The following is a 23,096-nucleotide window of genomic DNA, read 5'->3' on the forward strand; positions in this document are numbered from 1 at the left end:
ACGTGGGGGTCCCAGCTCCAGCTCTGGATTCCAGCTTCCTGCTAATGCAGATACCAGGAGGCAGCAATGATGACTTAAGTAACTGTTTCTGCCATCCATGTGGGAGCCTGGATTGAGGTCCTGGCTTCTGCGTGTCAGGCATTTAAAGAATGACCCAGTGGATGGGAGCTGTCTCTCGCTGTCTGTCTGCTTCTCCAATTAAAACTAAATAAAACTGATGCAATACTGAGAGTTGAATGTAAATGCTATCTTTTCTATAAGAATTTATTGAAAAGAATGGTTTTGCAGATTTTTCTTTCACTGAGTGCTTAGGTATAATTTGCACATGATTCTCTTTATTTTGGCAGAATTTGGACTTAACAAAAAGGAAGATGATTCATGAAGGGCCATTGGTTTGGAAGGTGAATAGAGATAAAACTATTGGTAGGTCTGATGTTGTTCATCGATTTTGGATAGAACAGAGAAAGGAAAATAGGGATGCTTCTGTATGCCAAAGTGAAGAAGTGAGAACCTTTTGGAAGATTTGCTGTACTGTTTTGTTACATGGGAAGTGTGTTAAATATTCATTAAGGAATTGAGCAGAAAACTTTGTAATGATTGAGTCCTGTCTCCATCATTATTGTGTTCTAATGAGTCTTTGTAAGATTTCTTTAGACCAGTAGATCTCAAACAATCTGTGAAGAGGAACTGTTTTGTTAATTTGCTATTAGTCATAGACTGACACTTTGTGAAATACAGTAAACAGGACTTACATGAAATTGTAAAAAGTATACAAGTCAATTTTTAATTACTAGGTTTAATAACAAATGAAGTTTCTCTGCTGAATTGTTATAAAGTTTATTAAACAAATCTCAGTTTCTGTACTTACCATCTTTCCTGCATTTTAATTTCTAGATCTGTATACATTGCTGCTGGAAGACATTCTTGTATTGTTACAAAAACAGGATGATAGACTGGTGTTAAGGTGTCACAGTAAGATTCTAGCTTCCACAGCTGATAGCAAACACACGTTTAGCCCTGTCATTAAGTTGAATACAGTGCTGGTTCGACAGGTGGCAACAGGTAGGTACATCCATTGAGGAGTGATAACCTCCAGATTTGTTATAAGGGTGTAGGAGATAGTGTTGTTTAAGTAGCATAACAGGCATGAAACTTTTTGTTGATTTAGATTTCTAGGCAACTTGCATGGAGTTTATTTACGATTTAGAAAATGAATTAAAGGAGTTTATAGTACAGAAATATTTCGGATGTCTAAATTCTGAGTCATTTTCTGCATTTGAAAATTTTTGTACAGTTCCTTTGGTCTTTTATTCCATCTTCAAATTATTGATAGATTCCAATGAAGACAGTGCCTTGAGAGGTAATCTCCATTAAAAGGCTTTTGTTAGGGTAGTGTGTTTTTGACTTAGTGAAAACTGAAGAAAGTAGGCAAGTTATATTTTAATGGCACTAACAAGGTGATACCTTTTAAACATTGCTGGTTCCTTGATAGCAAATTACTATTAATTAACAAAAGGGTAGTTTAAAATAAATGCGATAGAATAATAGTGTTCAGTAATTTGTATTTTTAAAAATATTTATTTATTTGAAAGTCAGTTACACAGAGAGAAGGAGAGGCAGAGAGAGAGGTCTTCCAACTGCTGGTTTACTCCCCAGTTGGCCACAATGGCTGGAGCTGCACCAGTCTGAAGCCAGGAGCCAGGAACTTCTTCTGCCAACAATGGTTAGAGCTAGGCCACACCAGAGCCAGGAACCCAGAACTCAGATTAGATCTCCCACGTGGGTGGCAAGAACTCAGTTACTTGAGCCGTCACTGCTGCCTCCCAGGATGTGTATCAGTAACAAGCGGGGCCATGGGGGCTGGCCTTGTGGTGCAGAAGGAGAGCACTGCCTGCAACACTGGCATCCCATTGAGTGCCGGTTCATGTCCCGGCTGCACCATTTCCAATCCAGCTTTCTGCTAATGGCCTGGGAAAAGCAATGGAAGATGGCCCAAGTCTCTGGACCCTTGCCACCCATATAGGAGATACTGATGAAGCTCCTGGCTTTGACCTGGCCCAGCCTTGCCTGTTGAGCCAGTGAATAAGCAGATGGAAGATCTCAATCTCTCTCTCTCTCTCTCTCTCTCTCTCACCCTCACCCCTCCCCCCAGCATAACTCTGACTTTCAAATAGATAAATAAATAAATATTTAAGAAGCTGGAATGGGGAGTGACACTCGGACAATAAGCTAGGCATTCTGATACAGGTTACAAGTTTCCCAACTAGTGAGTGACTTAATTTCTAGGCCAAATGCCTGCCCCAGAAATGTAAATTTTAACTTTTTTAAACAAATTACTGTGGAATAATTGCTAATTTTTATAATCTTCATTTTATTTAAGTATAAAATATACAGCATAACAGTAAATTGCACGTATTTGAAGTGTATCATTTGATGAAGTTTTACGAAGTGAACATGTGTAACCTTTGTTTAGATTAAGATACACACTATACCAGGACCCTAAAATTTCCCTCATGGCCTCTCATAGATGGTAGAGTAATTTTTGTCTTGTCTTGTTTTTTCCAGATAACAAAGCTTTATTTGTCATCTCCATGTCCGACAATGGAGCCCAAATTTATGAACTGGTGGCACAGACAGTTTCTGAAAAGACTGTGTACGTATTATACACAGCTTTCGTGCTCTAGCACTTTATTACTCCAAGTCTAATATTCCAGAAACGTAACTTTGCTTTTATAAAAGGACTCTGAAAACGAGAACTATTTTGAAAGTGACCAGTTCTTCTGTATTTTTCTAGCAATATTCCTCTAAGAACTTGTTCCTTTTTAAATTGATACCTTTTACTTTGGTTCTATTTGTATTTGATTCTATTCTGTTCTTTTCTAATCTCACATGCATTAGCTGGAGTTTTGTCATGGACAGTGAACCACAATATTACTAGGTCTTTCTGTAAGATGGAGTTCTGGAATCTGCACCTAACAGAGTGTTGCCAAAATCAAGATGCTCTCGGTGGATTGGGGTTTTTTATTTGTTTGTTTTTTAATATTTGCTTGTTTCTGGCTGGTTGGTTTGGTTCCTGGTTTTTTTTGGTTTTAATTTTGCTTTCTGAGTATGTTCAAAGGGTATTTCTTTTTTCCTTTCCTTTTTGTGCTTTGGGTTCCTTTGTAACTTCCTGAAGCTGGCAGGACCTCATCTGTCGGATGGCTGCATCAGTGAAGGAGCAGTCCACAAAGCCAATCCCATTATCAGAGTCTCCACCTTGCGAGTGAGTGTTGCTTTGCCTTGTGGTAGGACTTATGTTATGATTTTGGTTTGAAAAGAAGTGGATAACTTTTATATTCTGTCACAGTGGTGTTTAGAACTTCATGAAGCCAAATGATTATTATTGTTTTTCTTGCAGAGGAGACAATGATGAAGAAGAACCTCCAAAATTAAAAGTGGAACATCATAGCATTTCAGTCACTGGTCTGCAGAGTCCAGGTAAACCTTTCTATTAACTTTACTGGAAGAATATAGTCTATTAACCATTGAAATGCAAAGAAACTTTAAAACTCTCATAGTTGATGCAGATTCTGGCTCTAGGTTAAGAAACTTGGCTTATGTGCTTTCTGAGTGCCAGCATAATTAGTTGAAATGCCACATATTTTACTTAACAGATGACCTCTGAGTTTCTGTGATTATTTTTTCTATGTTAAAAGTTTTATTAAGATATATTCTGCCTTTTCTGTTCTTTTGAATAGACAGAGATTTGGGATTAGAATCTTCCTTAATATCATCAAAACCTCAGTCTCATTCACTGATTACTTCTGGGAAATCAGAGGTAGATGATCTCTTTGTGACTGAGAGACAATTTGCAAAGGAACGGAATACAGATGGAACACTAAAGGACGTTGGAGTAAATTATCAAATCACAATCCCAGATTCACACTTGTCTGTCTCAGAAGAACGGTGGGCTTTGGATGCACTAAGGAATTGTAAGTTTTATTCATAACTTATTACAGGTACTTACTAAGTACCAGAGTTGGATAATGTACTGAACAGCCATTTAGGGAGAATTCAAAGAAGTATAAGGTATGACTTCTCCCTTTCAGAAATTTACAGTCTAGTTCGGAAGGTGATAGGAACTCTCCCCCAACCCAAGCCCCTCTGCAGTCCCATGCCCCAGCCACCCCTGCCATCCCTGCCTTTTGATGTAAACACTCAAATACTAACAGTGTAGTTATATCACAATTGATCTGAGTGGGGTGACCAGAGAAGTGAGACATCAGAGAACAAGAGAAAGAGATGATTATTTTCTTGATGGGTAGATAAGATTCAGAAGAATAGAATATGGCAGGGCTAGATGCACAGCGGCGGAAGCTGAGTTTACTCAGGGAATGGTAGCCCGTGATAGACCCTGTAAGTTGAAGTGTGGTGATGAGGTTGGAAATACAGATGTGTCCCTGAGCCCAGCTGTGGTGAACTTTGAATACCAAATTGGGTCTTCCAAACTTTAAGTATGGAACTTTACAGTGTTTTGAGGACTTTTCTGGACTGATAAATATTCCTCTGGCTTTCTTGTGTATATATAGTATTCTCCACCATGGGTTATGTGTGCCACACACATGTGCATACACAGATGTTCACGTGTCCATGCATGCACACACCCCACTGTTAGCTGCCTCGTTACCCCAACCTGGTTGAGAATCACTGGTCCACATGGGAGGATAGCATATCTCTCATCTGTACCACGATGGGGAACAGTCTGAGAAAAATTGCTCTAACTGCATGGAAGCATTTGAAATTTTTAAGCTAGAGTGTGACTAAGGAAAAAAGATCAAGCCGTGCAAGGATTTGAATAGAAGTTTGAAGTGGTGCATTTACTAAGGCATCAATTGTAGTAGTCTGGGCTTGAGACTAAAAGTATTTGAACTAAAATGGTGTTGGAAGGAATAAATATAAAGCAAGGAGCCAACAATGACTTAAGACAGTTGACTTCTATGGATGTGAGGGTGAAGGAAAGGGTATGTTTAGAGATAACTGCAGCTTCTCACCAGAAATAAGAGTTAGGAAGGACGGCCAGTGGCTCTGTCATCTCCTGCTACTGCACTTCATTTTTCCCTTTTTTTGTTTGGCAGAGATTATGGGCTCAGTTTTAAAGCATGTTGGGATTAAGTTAATGGATGGCAAATCATTCAAGAGGAAGTGATTAGCAGGAAGTTGGGGTGTTCGCACTGCAACTTTGAAAAGTGATTAAGAAAAGAGATTTGAGTGTCAAAGTCATAGAAACCCATAACATCTGTGAGTAAGTGAGTGCAGAACAGAAGAGGGTCAGAGACTGATACCGGGGTAGGAACCGATACTTAAAGAAACAAATCACGTCCTGATGAAACTGGGGGATTGGCTCAGTGTCTTCAGTAACATCTGGAGTTAGCAGTCTCGGTGATTTCTGTGGTCCTATTAGCATTGCTCCAGTAGCTGTTACTGTGTGAGTGACTTCATAGCATGTACTTTGGCCATTAAAATTAAATTGATCTTTATTTCAACAAAGTAAAAGAAACTGCCACCAGGAAGGTAATTTTTTTAAAAACTGATAAATATTTCCTTATGCCTTGAAATTATATGTATTACCAAATTATTGGAATTAAAATTTTATTAGGAGGCAGTTTTATTTCCTTCTTCACCATTTAGAGAGATTGTGTAATAAAGTAAATGCTCTAAATGTCTAATAAAATTAGAAAAAATATGCCTATGCATATGGTGTCTGCTTCTAGAAAAGGCAGAACTTTTTGGTTTTTATCATCTAGCTTAAGACAGCCTCTCAAATACCTTTGGGGTATTTCAACACCCCAAGACCTTTGGAGTATTATTCTAGTTAAATGGCAGAAAAAAAGAGAAGCACACACTGTATTTTAAGAGTGTTTCCCTATTCAAAATGCTAGATGTTTCTAGTCTAGTTTAGTGTCTTTTCTGGAAGATGGTGCTTTATTCTAGTTTTCAAAGCAAAATTAAAAAACGATGGCATGAAATTAATATTTTGGCTGTATGTTAGTAAAAGATACCTGATTAGAGATAATTGATAATTCAGCTAACTAATTTATTTCTGGCAGTCTGAGATTTTAGCTGCAAATTTGTTGTTTTTTTTCTTCTTCTACCCTTCCTAAAAATTTTAGTGGGTTTGTTGAAGCAGTTGCTGGCACAACAGCTGGGTTTGACTGAGAAGAGCACTCAGGAAGACTGGCAACATTTCCCAAGACAGAGGACAGCCTCTCGGGGGGCTCAGGCAGACAGTGGAACCCAGAACTCTGAAAATATTCAGGCGTATCACCCTGGTGAAGGACAGATACCCGTTAGAACTGGAACTGGTGACATTGCAACTTGTTACAGTCCACGGACTTCAACTGAATCTTCTGCTCCACGGGATTCAGTGGTACTGGCATCCCAAGATAGCCAGGCAAGTAGCATTTTAGTAATGGACCACATGATTATGACCCCAGAGATGCCTACCACAGAGCCAGAAGGGGGTCTTGATGAGAGTGGAGAGCACTTTTTTGATGCCCGTGAAGCACATAGTGATGATAATCCATCAGAAGGTGATGGAGCAGTTAAAAAGGAAGAGAAGGATGTTAATTTACGCATCTCAGGCAAGTTTCTTTCACATTTCAACTTGATTTTGATCCTTGTTAAAGTGTCCTGTGTGCTGAAATTGATGTTGTTTTGATAATCAAGCATTATATGTGTGTGTGTGTGTGTGTGTGTGTGTATTATTTATTTTTTCCTTCATTCAATAAATATTTACTGAGTTTACATCAGACCTCATGCTAGGTGCTGTGAGATACAGCAGTAAATAAAATGGAAAAAAGAAAAGATCCCTAATCTCATTAAGGTTAAGTACTTAGGAGGGGAAAGAGAAATAGGAAACAAACGAATGTCAGATAGTGAGAAATTAGGGAGACTAGGTCGGGCTAAGGGCAGAAAGGAACGAGGGCAGCGGAGGTGCTCTGCTTATTAAGGTGAGGGAAAGCCACCTGGATACCTGGGAGTAGAGCTCCTGCAGAGAGCAGAGTGGGCTGACATCATAGGAAGGTTTTCGTAGTTACGGTCTGTGGGGTGAGGGAGAAGATGGCAGGAGGTGAGACGAGAGGTAATGACAGGGGAAGTGGTAGCAAGATCACGTAGAGACTGAGGTTTCCAGCTTTAAGCTTTCAAAATGCTTACATGAAATTACTTAGAAATGGCTATGAATGTTGGCTCAGTTTACTTTTAATCTGAAGTGAGAGACCTGTCTGATGTGCTTAAACCTAAACTTAGGAATTAATATCTTTTCCTCCTGTCTAATAGCTTTGCAAGTTGTCAGCCTCCTACCTCCTGCTCTGGTTCTGAGGGCAGCACTGATCTCATCAGAGTGCTCTGTCTCTGTTGACAGGAACCTGTCTGATCCTTGATGGCTATGAACTCATGCAGGAGAGCTCTACAGACGAGGAGGTCGCCTCCTCACTCGCCCTGCAGCCTGCCACAGGCATCCCCTCTGCAGACTCTCCCTACCCGCAGCAGCATTCGCCCCAAAATGCTTATTCTGAGGAGGCCGTTTCACCCTTCAGCCCAGAATTCCTGGTCCAGCAGCGCTGGGGAGCTATGGAGGATTCCTGTTTTGAGATCCAGAGTCCTCTGTCTTGTGCAGATTCACACAGCCTGATCATGGAGTACATTCATAAGATAGAGGCTGACCTTGAACACTTAAAGGTACCTCACACTTAAACATGTTAAGAGTTGATTCTAAAGTGCATTTCACAGAGGGGAGTGTGGGGTTACTGAAATGCCAGCGTCGGAGCCTTGTTCAGGTTCTAGATCTGTATGTTTATTTGAGCAATATCCATGAATAGGCGTGGACAAAATGCAATGTCAGCATCGTTTATCTTGTGACAGAAAACATTATAGCTCTACAAACAGTGTGTTTGGGTGAATTTCTAACTTTAAGAGCCTAAAACTGCCTGGGGAAGTTGGCTGGCCTCTGTGGGATAATAGGAACGGTAAGGGGGCTAAGTGGGGTTCGTGTAGCTAAGAATCTAGTCTGGGCAATGCTGTGCCCGCTATCTCCTGTTAATTATCTGTGACTCGCCAGGTAAAGTTGGTGGTTTCCCAGATGCTGTGACAGACAGAAAGTGGCTTCAGTGGCTCCTATAATCTCAAAAGCCTGAGTACGAATGGGATTTTTGTAAATTGGTAATTGAAGTTCTCTTTGAAAACTGATTTCTGTGGCAATTTCTGAGAAGAGCACGCTCTGTTTGCTTTGGTAGACACAGCTGCTAGAGCACAAACATTTTCTTCATGATGCCATTTAGTTGAAAGGCTTACAAACAAATTTCTTTTTCTTTTTAAATTTATTTATTTGAGAGAGAGAGAGAGAGAAACAGAGAGCTCCCAGCTGCTGGTCACTCTCACATGCCCGCAATAGCTGGGCCTGACCTGGCCAGGGCTGGGAGCTGGGAACTCAGTCCAGGTCTCCTATGTGGGTGGCAGGGACCCCAGTGTTTGGGTCATCGCCTGCTGCCCCCCCAGGACCTGCATTAGCAGGAAGCTGGAGTGAGGAACTGGAGCCAGGTGTCAGGCCCTGTTACTTTACTGTGGGATATGGGCATCTTCACTGACATTATAAACAGTATTCCAAATGCCTGCCTCTAGGGACAGATTTAAAAGTGTTCTTATCCTTTTAGCCAAAGACTGGTCTTCTTTTCATTTTCACTTACTGTGCTAGTGTTTCCTCCTTTCGTCTGACTATATGTGGCGTCATCCAGTGCCTGATGAGAAGAGATAACCAAAATGCCACGTGGGCAGGCGGGCCCTCGTCTAGTCCGTGCCACATGATATGGGACTGTTTTCTGGGTAACTCTTGGGGTGGGAGAATCACCTTCACTGATCACCCCTTGTACTTTTTACATGAAAAAGTTTCATTCATTCAAAGAAGTAGGTCAAATGAATGAAATTTGCCGTCCCCTGGACAAAATTTTCAGTGTTGTTAATGTCAAAATTGGGGAGCATGTACCTATAATATTAAAAGGCCTTTTCTGTGTTCAATTTTTCTTTTATTTCCCCAACCCATGGGTTTTGTTTTACAGAAGGTGGAAGAAAGTTACACCATTCTTTGCCAAAGGCTGGCTGGATCAGCCCTCGCAGATAAGCACTCAGGTATGTGAAAAGTGTGTGCTCCAAAGGCTAGCTGTTCTGCCTAAGCAGTCCACTGAATGTGTGATTTATTGTTCTTTAAAGGGAATACCTTCTGAGATTCTATTTCTTTTCTGTTTTTAAAAAACTGCTGTCTGTAAACATCATCGGGCAACAGAGCTCTTGCCTGCTGACTCTGCTCTTCCTCTCAAAGAGGAACTGCAGTTGACAGTTCCCGTGCCACCCCTCGGCTCTCTCTCTGCCCTCTCAAAAGCGGAAGGCAGAGTGTTGGGAAGCCTGGAAAATGGCGGAGGCCACGTGAGGCACGTGCGTGCTGCCGCAACCCCTGGTGTGGAGGGTGGGTCATCTTCAGGTCTCACCCTTCCATTCCGTGCCCCTGACCATGAGGTCAGCATCTCCCCTCGTCGGCAGACAGGTCTGTGTTTAGTCCACCAGCTTGTACTCGTGCTCATTTGTTTGCATCCTTTTCAGTGGGGCTGTTTTGATTCACAAAACAGACATAGAGCCATGCCCATAGATTTCACAGGAACTCTGCAGTGTCAATTTATCTTTCCTTCTTAATTTGGTTTCCACATATCTTCATTCTTCTCAGATAAGAGTTAGAGCTGCGTGTCCTGGAGGTGACTACAGGTTGTTGGATTTGAGCACCAGCCTTGTACCATTGCATCCTGGCTCCAAGTGTGGACGCGGAGAGAGTGTGTGACAGAGGACCTGCCTGTGAACCACGTGGGTTTAGCCGTGTCCCAAGGTGCCCAGAGTGGGACTGGTCTTCACAGTCTGGCAGCTGCACGAAGTCTGTCAGGGAGGGGACATCCATTCTCTCACTCTCCTCTCCTCACTGTTGGAAATTCATTTTGATTCAGAACGAAAACCAAATGTATAGAGCTTTGGGTGTAGGATATGAAATTGTACTTAGACTTAAAACAAAGAGAAAATCAGATGTATTTATTTGACTTCATTCCGTATTTGAAAGCACATTTTAATTTTTATTTGCCTCATTTTGTTTTCCTTGAGTAGTGAGCGTTTTAGCCCTTTGTATTTAGTACACCCAAGGATCAACTGCTCCTGAAGCAAAGAGGTCAGGAATGGGGTATTTAGAGTTTGGGTAAAGAGTTGAAGAAGAGGAGGTAAGAAGCGGAAGGGAGGAACTTCTTGCCTTCACTGAACTGTATTCCATGCCCTCTGCTGTCTAGGAGGTTGCCTTTCTGCAGGGCACCCCAAAGGCATAGGCTGCCCTGTGGCTGGCTGTGCAGAGGCCTTGAGCTGTGTGCTGCCCAGGTGGTCAGAGAGCAGATGGGCTTCCTCCCGCCCTGAGGCAAGCACCTCTTCTCTGTGGCTGGGATCAACCCCCAATTAACAGGAATCCTCAATGTACTAAATAGCAGGCACTTGAAAATGGGTGTGTTTTCTTCTGTTGTCTTTTCTATTGAGGGTTTGGGAGTTGGGAGGGAGAGGAAAGCAAATTTTATTTTCTTGACTATAAATTTGTTATTCTTGGTATTGTTTCATTTTTATAATTATACATTACACTTTGGCACTTGTGTAAAATTATCCCTGCCGATTGAGCAGGAAGTAAAAACAAGCCAATGGAAATGCTTCAGATGGTGGCAGGGGTGGGGATTGCTAAGGAAGGGTGGGGTGGGAGTGGGTGAAGTTTGGGAAGGTTATCTAACTGAATCACTACTGAGTTGAACCATGGCTATCCTTAGCTGCGGGTACTGCTGAATATAAGGCCAGTAAAACTTTAGTACCTGGAGGTTTGACTCTAATTTTTGCACTGATGGTGCCAAAGGGCTCTCTGAGTCGAGAGGAGAGCCTAGGATGAAGTGGAGAGATGCGGTGAGCAGGCAGCCCTGCCCTCACCACCTCCTGAGCACTTCCTCTGACTGCGTGGCTGCAGCTCCCCACACTGGGCTGTGACTGACCTGCAAACTGCAGACCAGAACATACACTGGACGCTGCAGGCAAGGTGTTGGCAACTGCCTGCTCGAGAATGAATGGTAGTATCGGCAGCACCCAACAGAGGATAACTGTCTCAGAATTGTAACTGAGAACGCCTTCAGTTATATTGGCTTTCTGTGGTTTTCTTCACACATTAGGCATATGTTTTTAGAGCATTTTGCCAACTAAAAAATGAAACCATTTGTCAAATCTATGAATTCTGTTGATAAATGAGGAGTTCACCCATTGTTCACATCTTTCAGTAGTGCCCTCTGAACTCTGTAGTAGTAGGATGTGATTTGATTATTCCCTGCAGTCCAAAAAGAGGGAAAAAGTTGTTTCTTGCTGTTCACAGTAAGGAATCTTGACTGCTTCGTAAACACCACTACAACTTAACAGACTTATCTGTCTACATCAGATTCCTGTTTCTGTCCTTTCCAAACTGATGAGTTTTTAGGTAGATTAACATGGATCTTTGGACCTCATCTATAAATTGGAATTAGATTTCAAGTCATAGGCCAAGTATAGTTTAACTCAGAATGGGAATTAAAATTTGAGGTGCAGAGACTAATATATACCTGAAACTGGGAGGTTGGAACTTTGTATATCTCTTAGGAGAAGCAGGTAGAAGCCAAATGCTTACACTGTGCTGTTGGAAAAAATGTAGTCATTCCCACCTACCAGTGCTCCTTGTAGCCTCTTAACACTAAAACCATCGGGAGACAGGTAAATAAAAAGGAACTTTCACCTTAACTTCAGACACTACAGGGTAATTATGTAATTCTCTAGCACTCAATTAAGAAGCTTGTAGGTTAGCAAAGTTTTGGGTTCTTGTCTAGGTTAGCCAGTATCTTGTCCTAAGTAACAATTTGCTTTTCTTTTCTTGCAGTTTAATCTCTCCTTAAAGCCACAACAGGACTAACTGGAAAAATATTTTGACCATAGCTCTAATACTTCCAAATAAGTTCATAACTAGATTTTCAAGTGAAGCCCCAAGATGAAATCTAATTTTGAAAAACTCTCACAATTTTTAGAGTTGTTTCATTCTACCAGCCTACCTTCTCTTCTCTCACGTGACTTTGCTGCACATGCCTTCCATCTCATTGTGGTCATTACAGTCGCAACCATTTGACTTTCCTATTATGTCTCCTCCCAGGAGGCTGGAATTGGGTGTTCATCCTGTCTCTGAGACTGGTTACCATCAAAGTAGATTTCTCAAAGTTCCATGACTGAAGTCAGACCCTGACTTCTGTGCTGAGGAGTTGCAAGGGTGAAGGACAGAGCAGCCTTCCTAGAGCGAGAAATTTGTTTCTTGGCCATTGAGTGACCTGCTGTGGTACTGTATTCCTGCCCATGGGCTTAGTGGCTCCTCTGCTGTTAAGTGGCAGATTACATTTGGAGTATCTCCTTTTCAGAGAACAGAGTTAATCAAGGCAAATCAGCAAGCTCACAAAATGCTATAATTTAAAATCATGATCATTACTCTAGAAGACATATATTTTGCGTGCTTTAAAATCAGCTAACTTGGACTGCTTGAATTATGTTGGCTTTTAGAACCTAAATTGGAATTATTATATTACATTGTATGGGAGGTGTACTCGTACTCAGCTTTTTGGCTTGCTTTTCCACAACAGCTTCTAATGACTGTTTGAAAGGACAAATCTCTTTTAAAAATTTTTTTGACTCGTCCCCTGGTGGGTGAAGGAGGAGCTGTTGGGATAGTAGAGAAGAAGTCTTTTTTTTTTTTTTTCTTATTTTTAGCAGCTAAAGAAAATAATTATGTTTCCTGTGAATTGTCTTTTCCTTGCATCTTTTCCCCACCTTTTTGATGTTCGCACATTTTGTGTTACATGGGGCTTCTGTATTTCAAACTCTGGAGTTGATGTGTGATGTTATTTTGAGCTACTAGAGCTTTGGTCAATATTTTCTTCCCTGTATGTCACAGAGGGCACCATTGAAAACTGTGCATAGGACCTCAAAATACAAAATTAGCAGGAATTTGCAGTCAGCGTCCTGCTGGCTGGATATTTTTTCCCTTTAGTATGATAGCTTTTGTTTTGTGAGTCATGTATTTTCTGACATTTCTACCCCTTTTCAAAGAGATCTGAAAAACTATCCTTTCCTCAAGAATTAAGAGTTCCTTTTGTGTCACATCATTCCTTATGCCTTCCCCACTGGTACTGAGGATTTTGATAATAAATTTGTAGGAAAAAAAATGTACCTCCTAGAAGGAAGCTCTCCCCGCCATTTCCAGGTGCCAACTGCTAAGCAGATGTACTGCAAAAATGGTAACTGTAATGTGCACACTGTTGGTTATTTTTAATAAGTCTCTTCCTACTAGAACATTTTATTTTCCTTGTTCACCATACAATCATGTACTCTTTAACAGAAATTGCTTTTAAAAGAAAATCTGGAACTATCTTTAAAAAAACTTTATTAATAATCATGTATTTTTACTGATCACATTTTGAAATGCCTAAAAGACTTTATTGTTCTAATTATCCAGATGTACCTTTGTAAAAATAGCTCTTTTATGAATTAGCTGATAAGGCTGTATGTTTCTGGAACAAAATATTGGTCATCTAAAAACTTTTCTGTTTTCTGGGGTCTGGGAAAATAGAAAATAAGAGTTCAAATATTAAATAAGCTTAAAGGAACCAAGTATGTGACTTTTTATTTGTATGATACTCTTGTTGGTTTTTCTTATACAAGTTACTGTAGAAAATCTGAGATGTTGAGGAGCTTTTTTTAAAGTGTATTTATTTGAATTCAGTTTAAAGGCAGAATGACAAAGAGAGGTAGAGACCTTCCATCCGCTGCTTCACTCCTCACATGCCTGCAACAGCCAGGGCTGGACCAGGCCGGAGCCAGGAGCCAGGAACTTAGCCATAGGCATCATCTGCTTTGCAGGAAGCTGGATTAGAAGCAGAGGTGGGTCTCAGTTCCAGGTATTCTGATACAGAATGCCCTGCACCACAATGCCTGCCCTGTATTGGAGCACTTTTACTAGGAAGATGAGCCAGTTGATCTCTGGATAAACTGCCATAACAGTTCCAGCATCTGGGACAGGTTTCTTATTTTAGTAGCTTTATTGAGGTATAATTCCCATATCGTACAGTTCATCCATATAGAGTGTACAGCCAAGGTGGTTTTGTGGCATAGTGGTCAAGCCACTTCTTGGGACACCCGCATTGCATATCAGTGCTAGTTAGAGTCCTGGCTGCTCTGCTTCCTTCCTGTTTCCTGCTGGTGCATCCTGGAAGGCAGTGGTTGATGGCTCAAGTGCTTGGGCACCTGCCACCCACAGGGGAGACCTACATGGAGTTCCTGGTTCCTGGCTTTAGCCTGGTCCAGCCCTGGCTGTTTCAGGAGTTTGGGAAATGAATCAGCAGATGAGATCTCTGTTGCATTCTCCCTCTCCTTCTGTTGCTCTGTCTTTCAAGTCTTTTTTAAAAAGTATACAATATATTAATAATTTTTAAAAGTCGTGATAAAATGTATAAAACATAAAGTTTGCCATTTTGACCTTTTTTTTTTTTTTGCCAGAGTTAGACAGAGAGTTATAGACAGTGAGAGAGACAGAGAGAAAGGTCTTCCTTTCCATTGGTTCACTCCCCAAATGGCCGCTACGGCTGGCACTGTGCCAATCCGAAGCCAGGAGCCAGGTGCTTCCTCCTGGTCTCCCATGTGGGTGCAGGGACCCAAGCACTTGGGCCATCCTCCACTGCCTTCCTGGGGCCACAGCAGAGAGCTGGACTGGAAGAGGAGCAACCGGGACTAGAACCCGGGGTGCTGGTGCCACAGGTGGAGGATTAGCCAAGTGAGCCACGGCGCCGGCCACTGACCACTTGTAAGTATACAATTCAGTGAGATTAATGGGCCAGGTTTTATGGCTCACTTAACGATAACTTTGGTTTAATGCTACCCTAAATGAAAAATATGATGCTTTCATTATCATTCCTATCCCCAGTGCCAGGCTTCCTAATGTATCAGCGTTTCTGTGCTTTAATGGATGTCATTTCAACTTGGAAATTTCACTGACTTTAGTATTTTCTGTAGTTTGGTTCTGAAAAATATGTAATTTGGCTTATCCTTGGATTGATATTTTAATTTTCAGTTGGGCACATTTGGCTGACAAAACTAATAAACACAACAAAAAGTGCTTAGTATTTTGTAGGAACTTCTAATGAAACCTATTAAGACTATTCACATGTACTTTGCAGAAATCAACCTGTTTGTACTCTTTGAGTACAAATACATGCCAAGGCACTTCACAAAGTTCATGGAAAATGGAATTAAAAGATAAGTTTAATTTGCAGTTTCTTTTCCTGAAATCCACACTTTTTTTTCATAATATACATTTCCCATGAATTTTTTTGAAGATCCTCAAATGTTTGCTGGAACAAATAGAAACCCATTTTGTTCCCACAGCCATTGTCTAACAAGAATGTGAGTAGCTACTTCTACTTTTTACTGTCCTCCTTCAGACCTAATGACTAGATCACCAAATGTTTAATACCAACTTCAAAGATAGGATATATTCCAATTAAAAGCTGCCTTTAATTGAATTTGATGTCTTCACAATGAATGCCATAAAACATTACACATAATTAGCTAGTAGTAGGCGTTTTCCATCTTTGCTGTAGTGTCAGGAATAAGTCTTACTATTAATTGAAAACACTGCCTAGATTTTAGCTGTCAGGGAGTGTGTTTGCTACCTGCTCTAACTAGTGAGACATCAGTGTTGCTGGGCACCACTGGAGTAAGTAGGTACGTAGACCCGTTTCTAGCCTTTCCACCCCCATTGGCTAAGGTGCTTTTGGACATAATTTAAAGCTTGCTGTATGAGCATTTCATTTCAGGGGATCTCTTATCCCGTGTGACCATAAGGTCGATGCTGCCTGAGTGTGTCCTGATCGAGAATGCTGTGTTCAGTACAACATGGTGACTTCTTAAAGGTTTTTGGAGAAGTGTTTGTATCGAGTTGTTTTCTACTGTCAGTTTAAATACTAAAGGCAGATGGCATGAGAGCAGTGTAGCAGTTTACAGTCTTCTTGATCTCAAAAATTATACTTTTAAAAATGATTGAGTACTTTATGGAGGAGCTTACATTCATGTGGATTATATCTATTGATACTTACTGCATTAGAAATTAAAGTGAAGGGCTAGCATTGTGGTGTAGCATGTAAAGCATCTCATCCACTCCACTTCCCATCTAGCTCCCTGCTAATGGCCTGGGAAAAACAGTGGAAGATGGCCCAAGAGTTTGGGCCCGCCACCCACATGGGAGACCTGGATGAAGCTCCTGGCTTTGGCCTGGCCCAGTCCTGGCCGTTGCAGCCATTTGGGGATAGTAGATCTCTGTGTCTCTATCTCTCTAACTCTGACTTTCAAATAAATAAATCTTAAAAAAGAAAAAGTCCACAGGCAATAGGATGGAGAGGACCAAGAGGTTGGTAGTTAGATAAAATGAGAAAATATGTGAGAAATTAGGTAATAAAACATAAATTCACAAAAATAATAGTTCTCATTGCATATTAATGAAAGTAACTTTTTTATGAAAAATTACTGTTTTCCAAAAAAATTTAGTTTTTGAAATCTCTGATGTATATACAGAAGACAACTGCATTGTGCATCCTTTTTTTAAGAAAAGGAAAGATTTATTATTTGAAAGGCAGAGTGATACAGAGAGAAAAAGAGACGTCTTCCACCTTCTGCATCACTGGCCAAATGGCTGCAACAGCTGAGGCTGGTCCAGGCTGAAGCCAGTGGCCTGGTACTCCTTCTGCGTCTCCCACGTGTGGATAGGCCCCAAGCATGTGGGCCATCTTCTGCTGCTTTCCTAGGCACATTAGGGAGCTGGATAGGAAACGGAGCAGCTGTGGCTCTGATACGGGATGTGGTAGCGCAGGCAGCAGCGTACTCACTGTGCCACAATGCTGTGGCCTCTCGTGTGTTTCTGCATGCGAGCTGTTACATGTTAACATGTAAAGTCCAACTTCACACACACACATGTTTTACAAAGGGAGACATGGTCTAATATGCCTTTTCAGATAATTGTGCATCTGATACTACACCGAAACTTGGCAAGTGGTCATTTCTTGAAAGAGCTGCAGTGTGGATCTGAATCCCTATCAGTGAAGATTTCACGCTGTAGTACACTAACAGTCCATTGGTCCACTATACACTTCAGATGTGTGAAGAATGATATCTTCTGCCCACGCATGATTATGCAGTATCCAGTATTGGTCATTTGAGAAATAGTGTTTTACTGTGTGTGCAGGTCTTCTAAATGTTGACACATTTCTTTACATATTTCTAAAAAAATCACATCAGTATCACAACTGATCTCATCAGAAAGTCTTATGCTAGTAGGTGCCAGTTTCCCCAGCTCCTCATTTGTCTTTGAAAGCTTGAATGTTATCATTGGTTACAAACACAGTGGTTTTCCATGAAATGACAAACTTGCTTTTTTCATTTTGAGAAACTATTTGTTGAATACTGAAGCCTGAGTATCCATTGCTCACCAGTTCTTTCACATCAAAATGGTCTGCCTAAAAAAGAAAAAAAAGCTGAGCGCTCAGCTCAGTTGCATGGGGCTTTTCCTTTAGCCTTGGTGTGCAGCAGGGGCTGTGTGCATGCCTCTCATACCACACACGGAATATTGAAGAGTGTGTGCTCGAGGGTTGCGATTGCATGAGACCATTTTACTGTGTCACCAAGGGCATTCTTAGAGGAAACTGGCAGTGTTTCCATGGCACGTGAGCAGCAGTGAGGCCCGCAGGGCCACAGCTGCCAGCAGCTTCCCCCTCCATTGCTCTTGGCATCATCAGTGTGAGTGTCAACATGCAAAAGGCAAATGGAGTCTTAGAGATTTTATGAAAGTAACTTTGACTCCGTAGACCCCCCAGGAGAGTCTTGGTCACCCCCAGAGGTTTGTAGACCACGCTTTGAGAACTGCTGGTGTTGTGGAAAGAGCCATCCAAACTTGGATGCCCTGGATTAAGTGCCAACTCTTGTCCTTACGTGAGCAGATTACCCTCTCGGTTTACATTTTCTCATTTGTAAATGGGGGTAAACAATAATTAGCATCATAGTTGTGAGGATTGAACAAGAAGTTACCTGGCAGGTGATTGGGGTCGTCCCAAAGCTTTTAGCAATATCTTAAGATATTTGCAATATCTAGGATCTTAAGCACTTAAAGAAGGAGAGAAGGAAGATGATCAGTTAAGTTAGAATATGTGTATATCCCTTTTGTTGATGGAACCGTGTGGTAAAGCATGGTTCTGTGTGTGAAAACCATAGACTTAGGGTGTGTGTGTGTTCATTTGTAAAACATTGTTCACCTCTAAAATAATATACTTATTTAACCTAATTGTCCCTTTATGTGTAAAGAAAGGAAGAAGCACTGTTTACATTTGAGTTGCTAAGGATCTTGGCTTTAGAGAACACTCTGTATGTTGGACGTGTGCTGCTTTATCAGGCGGTGGAGTGTGGTGGTCAGGCAGGTGTTCCAGAAACTCCAGTAGTCGCGCAGAACTGTCATGGTTTTCTCCTTGCTGCAAGTCCCCTTCCATATGCAGTGTGCTAATATTAACTTGGATTTATCTTCCAGTTAAAGCAAATCGTCGCAGTTTGAAGACATTTTTCTAATATAAGTTGCTTACCTTTTTATTATTTTTTTTTAGAAATTATTTACTAGAGAGACAGAGCTCTCATCTGCAGGTGCTCCCCTGCAAATGCTCACAATGCCCTGGGGGCCAAAGCTAGTAGGCAGGAACCCAATCCAGGTCTCTCACTTGGGTGGCTGAGAGCCAATTATTTGAACTCTCACTACCGCCTCCCAGGGTCTGAATTGGTAGGAAGCTGGAATTTGGAGCTGCCCGAGCCCCGAGTCAAGCCCAGACACTCTGATTCGAGACAGACAACCTGACTAACATCTTAACCACACTTAATTCTTAATGTGAATGAGAATTTTATTGTGATTATTTAATGAAAATTTGTTTATTGTTTTTTAAAACGTTTATTTATTTGAAAGGCAGAGTTAAAACAGAGGATGGGAAAGAGAGCTCGCGTGTGTGAGTGCTTCCATCCACTGGTTCACTCCATAAAAGGTCACAATGGCCAGGGCTGGGCCAGGCAAAGCCAGGAGTCCGGAACTCCACCCTGAATTCCCACGTGCGTGGCAGGGGCCCAAGCACTTGGACCATCCTCCGTGCTTTCTCAGGCACATTCCCAGGTGCATCAGGGAGCTGGGTCAGAAGTGGAGCAACTAGCTTTCGAACTGTCGCTCTTATGGGGATGCTGACATTGTGGGCAGCGATTTAACCCTCTGCTCCACAGTGCTGGTGCCTGGTTTTATGTCCCCTAAAAAAATGCATCGATTGCATGTCTCCTGCACTAAAGAGCATGAATGATTTTGTTATTCAAATCATAGTAATACTGTCAAGCTTTTTTTTTTAAATGAAGAGCTCGGGGCCAGTGCTGTGTCACAGCAGGTTAATGCCATGACCTTACGTCCTGTATATGGCAGGATTTCTGAGATTCCTCTCTCTTTCCTCCAGGAGGAGAGGCCCTTAGACGCTTGGGAAGCATGACCAGGTAGAGTTCTCTCCAGTCTCCACTGTCTGACCAGTTAGTTAGCTGGTTGTAGGACCAGGAGACTTGCTGAGCATTGGTGGAGGAGAGACTGTGAGGTGCTAGCTGTATTCCAGCTCAGATCCTGAGTGATGGTCTGCTTGGAAAGGTTTATAAAATGTGGAACATCATGAAAGTTGAGTCCTGAAATAGGAGCTGTTGGGGTTGATTATTCAGCAAGCAAATGCACCATCAGAAAAACTGTAACAGTGCGGCAAGAGTAAGCCGAGAGAACCGGGCAGCTTGTGCGCAGAGCACAGGTGAAAGGAAACGGGTGGGGCACACCCGTCCTACACAGGCCACCTGTTAAATAAGAGCCTCCGGTGTTCTCAGCCATCTTTTCTCTTTTCCTTTGAGAAGTTGGTTTATTTAGGATGAGTTCCAACCTGGTTGGGGAATTCAGCTGCAGTACATTTGTAGTGCCTAATGCTGGCTTCCTGTGGGGGAAGTTGGACACTCATGAGGTGTGTGAGGAAAGTTCTGGATCTTGAACTGTGAGTTATGATTAAGTTCTCAGCATTTTTCTTCCTCTTAGGAATATTCTGAGCTTAATTGCAATTAAGGCTGGACATAACGAGACAGGTTAAGGGGGAATTCTTCTATTTACAGCTAGATCAGCTTGGCAATCACTGACGAGCTGATTGATTAATTGATTAGCTTATTCCCGGCTTGGTTTCAGTGCAGGGGAGCAGGGTGTTTGAAGATGATCTGAGATGGAGAAAATGAAACAGAGGCCTTCCGGGAAAGGAGGCCACACACCAGGATCTCTTACAAGATTTTTTTTTTCCCTTTCAAAAATGTCTCTCTGATTTGCTCCTTTTCTGTTCCCGCTGTAGCCTGATCGTTTTGCTGCACATCTTCCCCGCTGAAACCCCTGCATAAATTGCCTCCTACCGTTCTGCAATCTGTCACGCACATGGCTGCCCATCCAGCTTCTCCCAGAACACTGCTTTTCATCACGCACTCGCCTGCCCAAGAACCTCCGCCGGCTCCATGGTTACTGCTCTGTTGAGACTTCACTCTGCTTAGTTTCTGAAAAGCCCATAGTTCCTGTGGCCAACCTGATTGCTCTGTACTTGTCATCAGGAAGCCTCTTCTCCAGGAAGGTTCAGCCTCTTTCCTGTCTTCCCCCATCTGGCGTCCCTGGTCCTGCCTCCGTCTTTGCTGTTCCCTGCATCTGGAACACACGATTTCTTCGTCTCTGTGCAGGTCCCACTCATCTTGCCAAGCTTGCCCTTTTCACTTGTTGGGAGCACGAGTTACCGGTCTCACTGCCCGATTCTTTGGCAGTCGTGTTATTCCTCGTAGCCCACCTGACCCCCACGTTTGCACTTAGAGAATTGTTGAGCTCCCGCTGTGTTCAGGGTGGAGCGCCATCTATTGCAGAGGATTCAAAGACGGTGTTACAAGTTCTCCTCTGCAGCTGACTAAGCATGTGCCATGTGTCAGGTGCTGTGTACTTTGCTTGCATCACCTCTCATCTTCCCAGGAACCCCTAGAGGGAAGTGGGTTTTCTCCTTTTTTATAGAGGAGGAACAGAAGCTAGTGGTGGTGATGTTCTAGTGGCACAGCCAGGATTCAGGACAAGCTCTGTCTTCCACTGAAACTGTGCATACTGTTACCCAGCTGTGCAAAAGTTTCTGCCCTTAAAAGTGTTTGCAACCAAATAGTGAACACAAATACATAAAAATCACTGTTCTGCCTTTCTCTCTCACCGAGTCACAGAGATCCACACTGGACTTAGGGGTAGAAATCCTAAAAATTTTGTATTTTATTCAAGGTGCTTGATCTTGAAAATGACTTGAATGTAGCTTAACCTGGAAAAGATTAAACCAACCAGCTGAATTATGCTGAGTAGTAGAGAGTAAAAAAGGGAGAGTTAGTAGGTTAGGGAGACTAGTGGGAGACTATTGCAATATCCAAATAAGAAGGTTAAATTTGATAGAGTAACTGGGAAAAAATGGTGTAGCTGAAATAGAATTCACTGATGCTGGCAGGTCAGTTAATATGCAGCATACAGGAGAGGGAGGAGTTAAATAAATAGTTGTATTACAAACCTAAGAGATTGGTGTTACCATTAACAGAATTAGAGACACATGGAGGAGAGAGAAACTTTGAGGGGACATTTGGTATAATTTTGGCCATTTAGATAGCATTATTATACCCACTTTGAAATATCCAGCAACAAGTTGCAAATGAGTTGTAGAGCTGAATCGAGTTGAATGTCAGTTGACCCAGTTGGATTAAGGACAGGAACCTTGATTTTGTAGAATTTAGAGCCGAAATTACTTGAGAGGATTATCAGTTGGTGAAAGGGTGGACAAAATAAGGCATAGTGTACAGTAGAGTATTGGCCATAAACAAGGCATGAACTCTGAAACCTGCTACGTGATGAACCTGGAAAACTAAGGGCAGGAGCCAGTGACACGAGGCCACGCACCACTTGATTGCTTTGTATGAAATGTCCACGTAGTGACAGGAAGTAGGTGAGTGGTTGCCAGAGGCTGAGGAGAGGGGGAAGGTTAGAGTGAGGGGTGATGGTTGCACAACCTTGCAAACACATAAAAAATCATTAATTGTACATTTTAAGATGATAAGTTTTATGGTATATGAATGACATCTTTTTCTAAAATTGGAAGAGAAAAGTACCTCAGCGATCACTCATTTTGTCCCCAACCCAAGTCACTCAGCGCCTTCCTGCATACTCTGGTTGCATCCCCTGCCACGGGGCGCTTACCCTGCCCAACTCTAACAGCCCGTTCCCCCCGGTCCACATCTTGGGAGCTCTCATTGCTCTGTGTGGCACAGTGGGTAAAGAGCGTGGTGGTTGCACATCCGACAGTCCTGGCTTTGCACTTTCTAACCCATGCAGCATGGGGGAATTAGTTCACCAGGCCCCAGCTTCATCATTTGCAGAATGGAGGCAGTAACTGGACCTACCTCGTGGTTGTTGAAAGTAGAATTGTGTGTGGAGTGTATACAGTGCCGGCAGGTAAACACTGGGCAAATGGTAGCAGTTCGTTTTTGTGTTATTTCTTGGTGCCTCTCCCAATGTGAGATCCTTAGTGAGAGCTCAGTTACTAGTTTGTTCTTTGCACTGTTTCGATGAGCTGTGAGCGTGTGTGGTTACTTTCTGTTTGCTGATAATTCTGATGGGGTCTACTGGTGCATTTCCGGTAGGTCAGCTTGGCTTCTCCAGGAGTCATGTGTGTGCCTGCCACCCCCACCCCCGGTCCGGCAGCTGCAGACAGTGGGCAGGGCGCCAGGGAGTTTCCTGCTCAGTTTGTGCTTTTCCCCTCCCTAAAGATCCAGGGAGACTCAAGGAATCAAGAGTGGTTTCACTGAGCCTCAGACCACTG

At 42.3% G+C, this 23,096-nt stretch overlaps 1 protein-coding gene across 14 annotated transcripts in view; it reads left to right on the forward strand.

Moving 5' to 3' along the window:
• Positions 1-13,757, forward strand: part of ARHGEF12 (Rho guanine nucleotide exchange factor 12) — a 163,871-nt gene extending 150,114 nt beyond the window's left edge. For 13 of the 14 annotated variants that reach the window (XM_089313617.1, XM_089313621.1, XM_008260587.5 and 10 more), the window contains 10 exons: positions 348-423; positions 895-1,062; positions 2,566-2,653; positions 3,176-3,262; positions 3,398-3,477; positions 3,738-3,971; positions 6,150-6,620; positions 7,403-7,719; positions 9,093-9,162; positions 9,752-13,757. In XM_089313617.1, the coding sequence (XP_089169743.1) occupies positions 348-423; positions 895-1,062; positions 2,566-2,653; positions 3,176-3,262; positions 3,398-3,477; positions 3,738-3,971; positions 6,150-6,620; positions 7,403-7,719; positions 9,093-9,162; positions 9,752-9,762 (1,602 nt within the window). In that variant the 3' untranslated portion in view covers positions 9,763-13,757. The remainder of the gene's footprint in view (positions 1-347; positions 424-894; positions 1,063-2,565; positions 2,654-3,175; positions 3,263-3,397; positions 3,478-3,737; positions 3,972-6,149; positions 6,621-7,402; positions 7,720-9,092; positions 9,163-9,751) is intronic. The other variant, XR_016221079.1, reaches the window with a different exon arrangement.
• Positions 13,758-23,096: the final 9,339 nt, after the last annotated feature.

The sequence above is a fragment of the Oryctolagus cuniculus genome, chromosome 1 (assembly GCF_051225735.1).
Source record: "Oryctolagus cuniculus isolate XC-2025 breed Fujian yellow rabbit chromosome 1, ASM5122573v1, whole genome shotgun sequence".
Lineage (NCBI taxonomy): Eukaryota > Metazoa > Chordata > Mammalia > Lagomorpha > Leporidae > Oryctolagus > Oryctolagus cuniculus.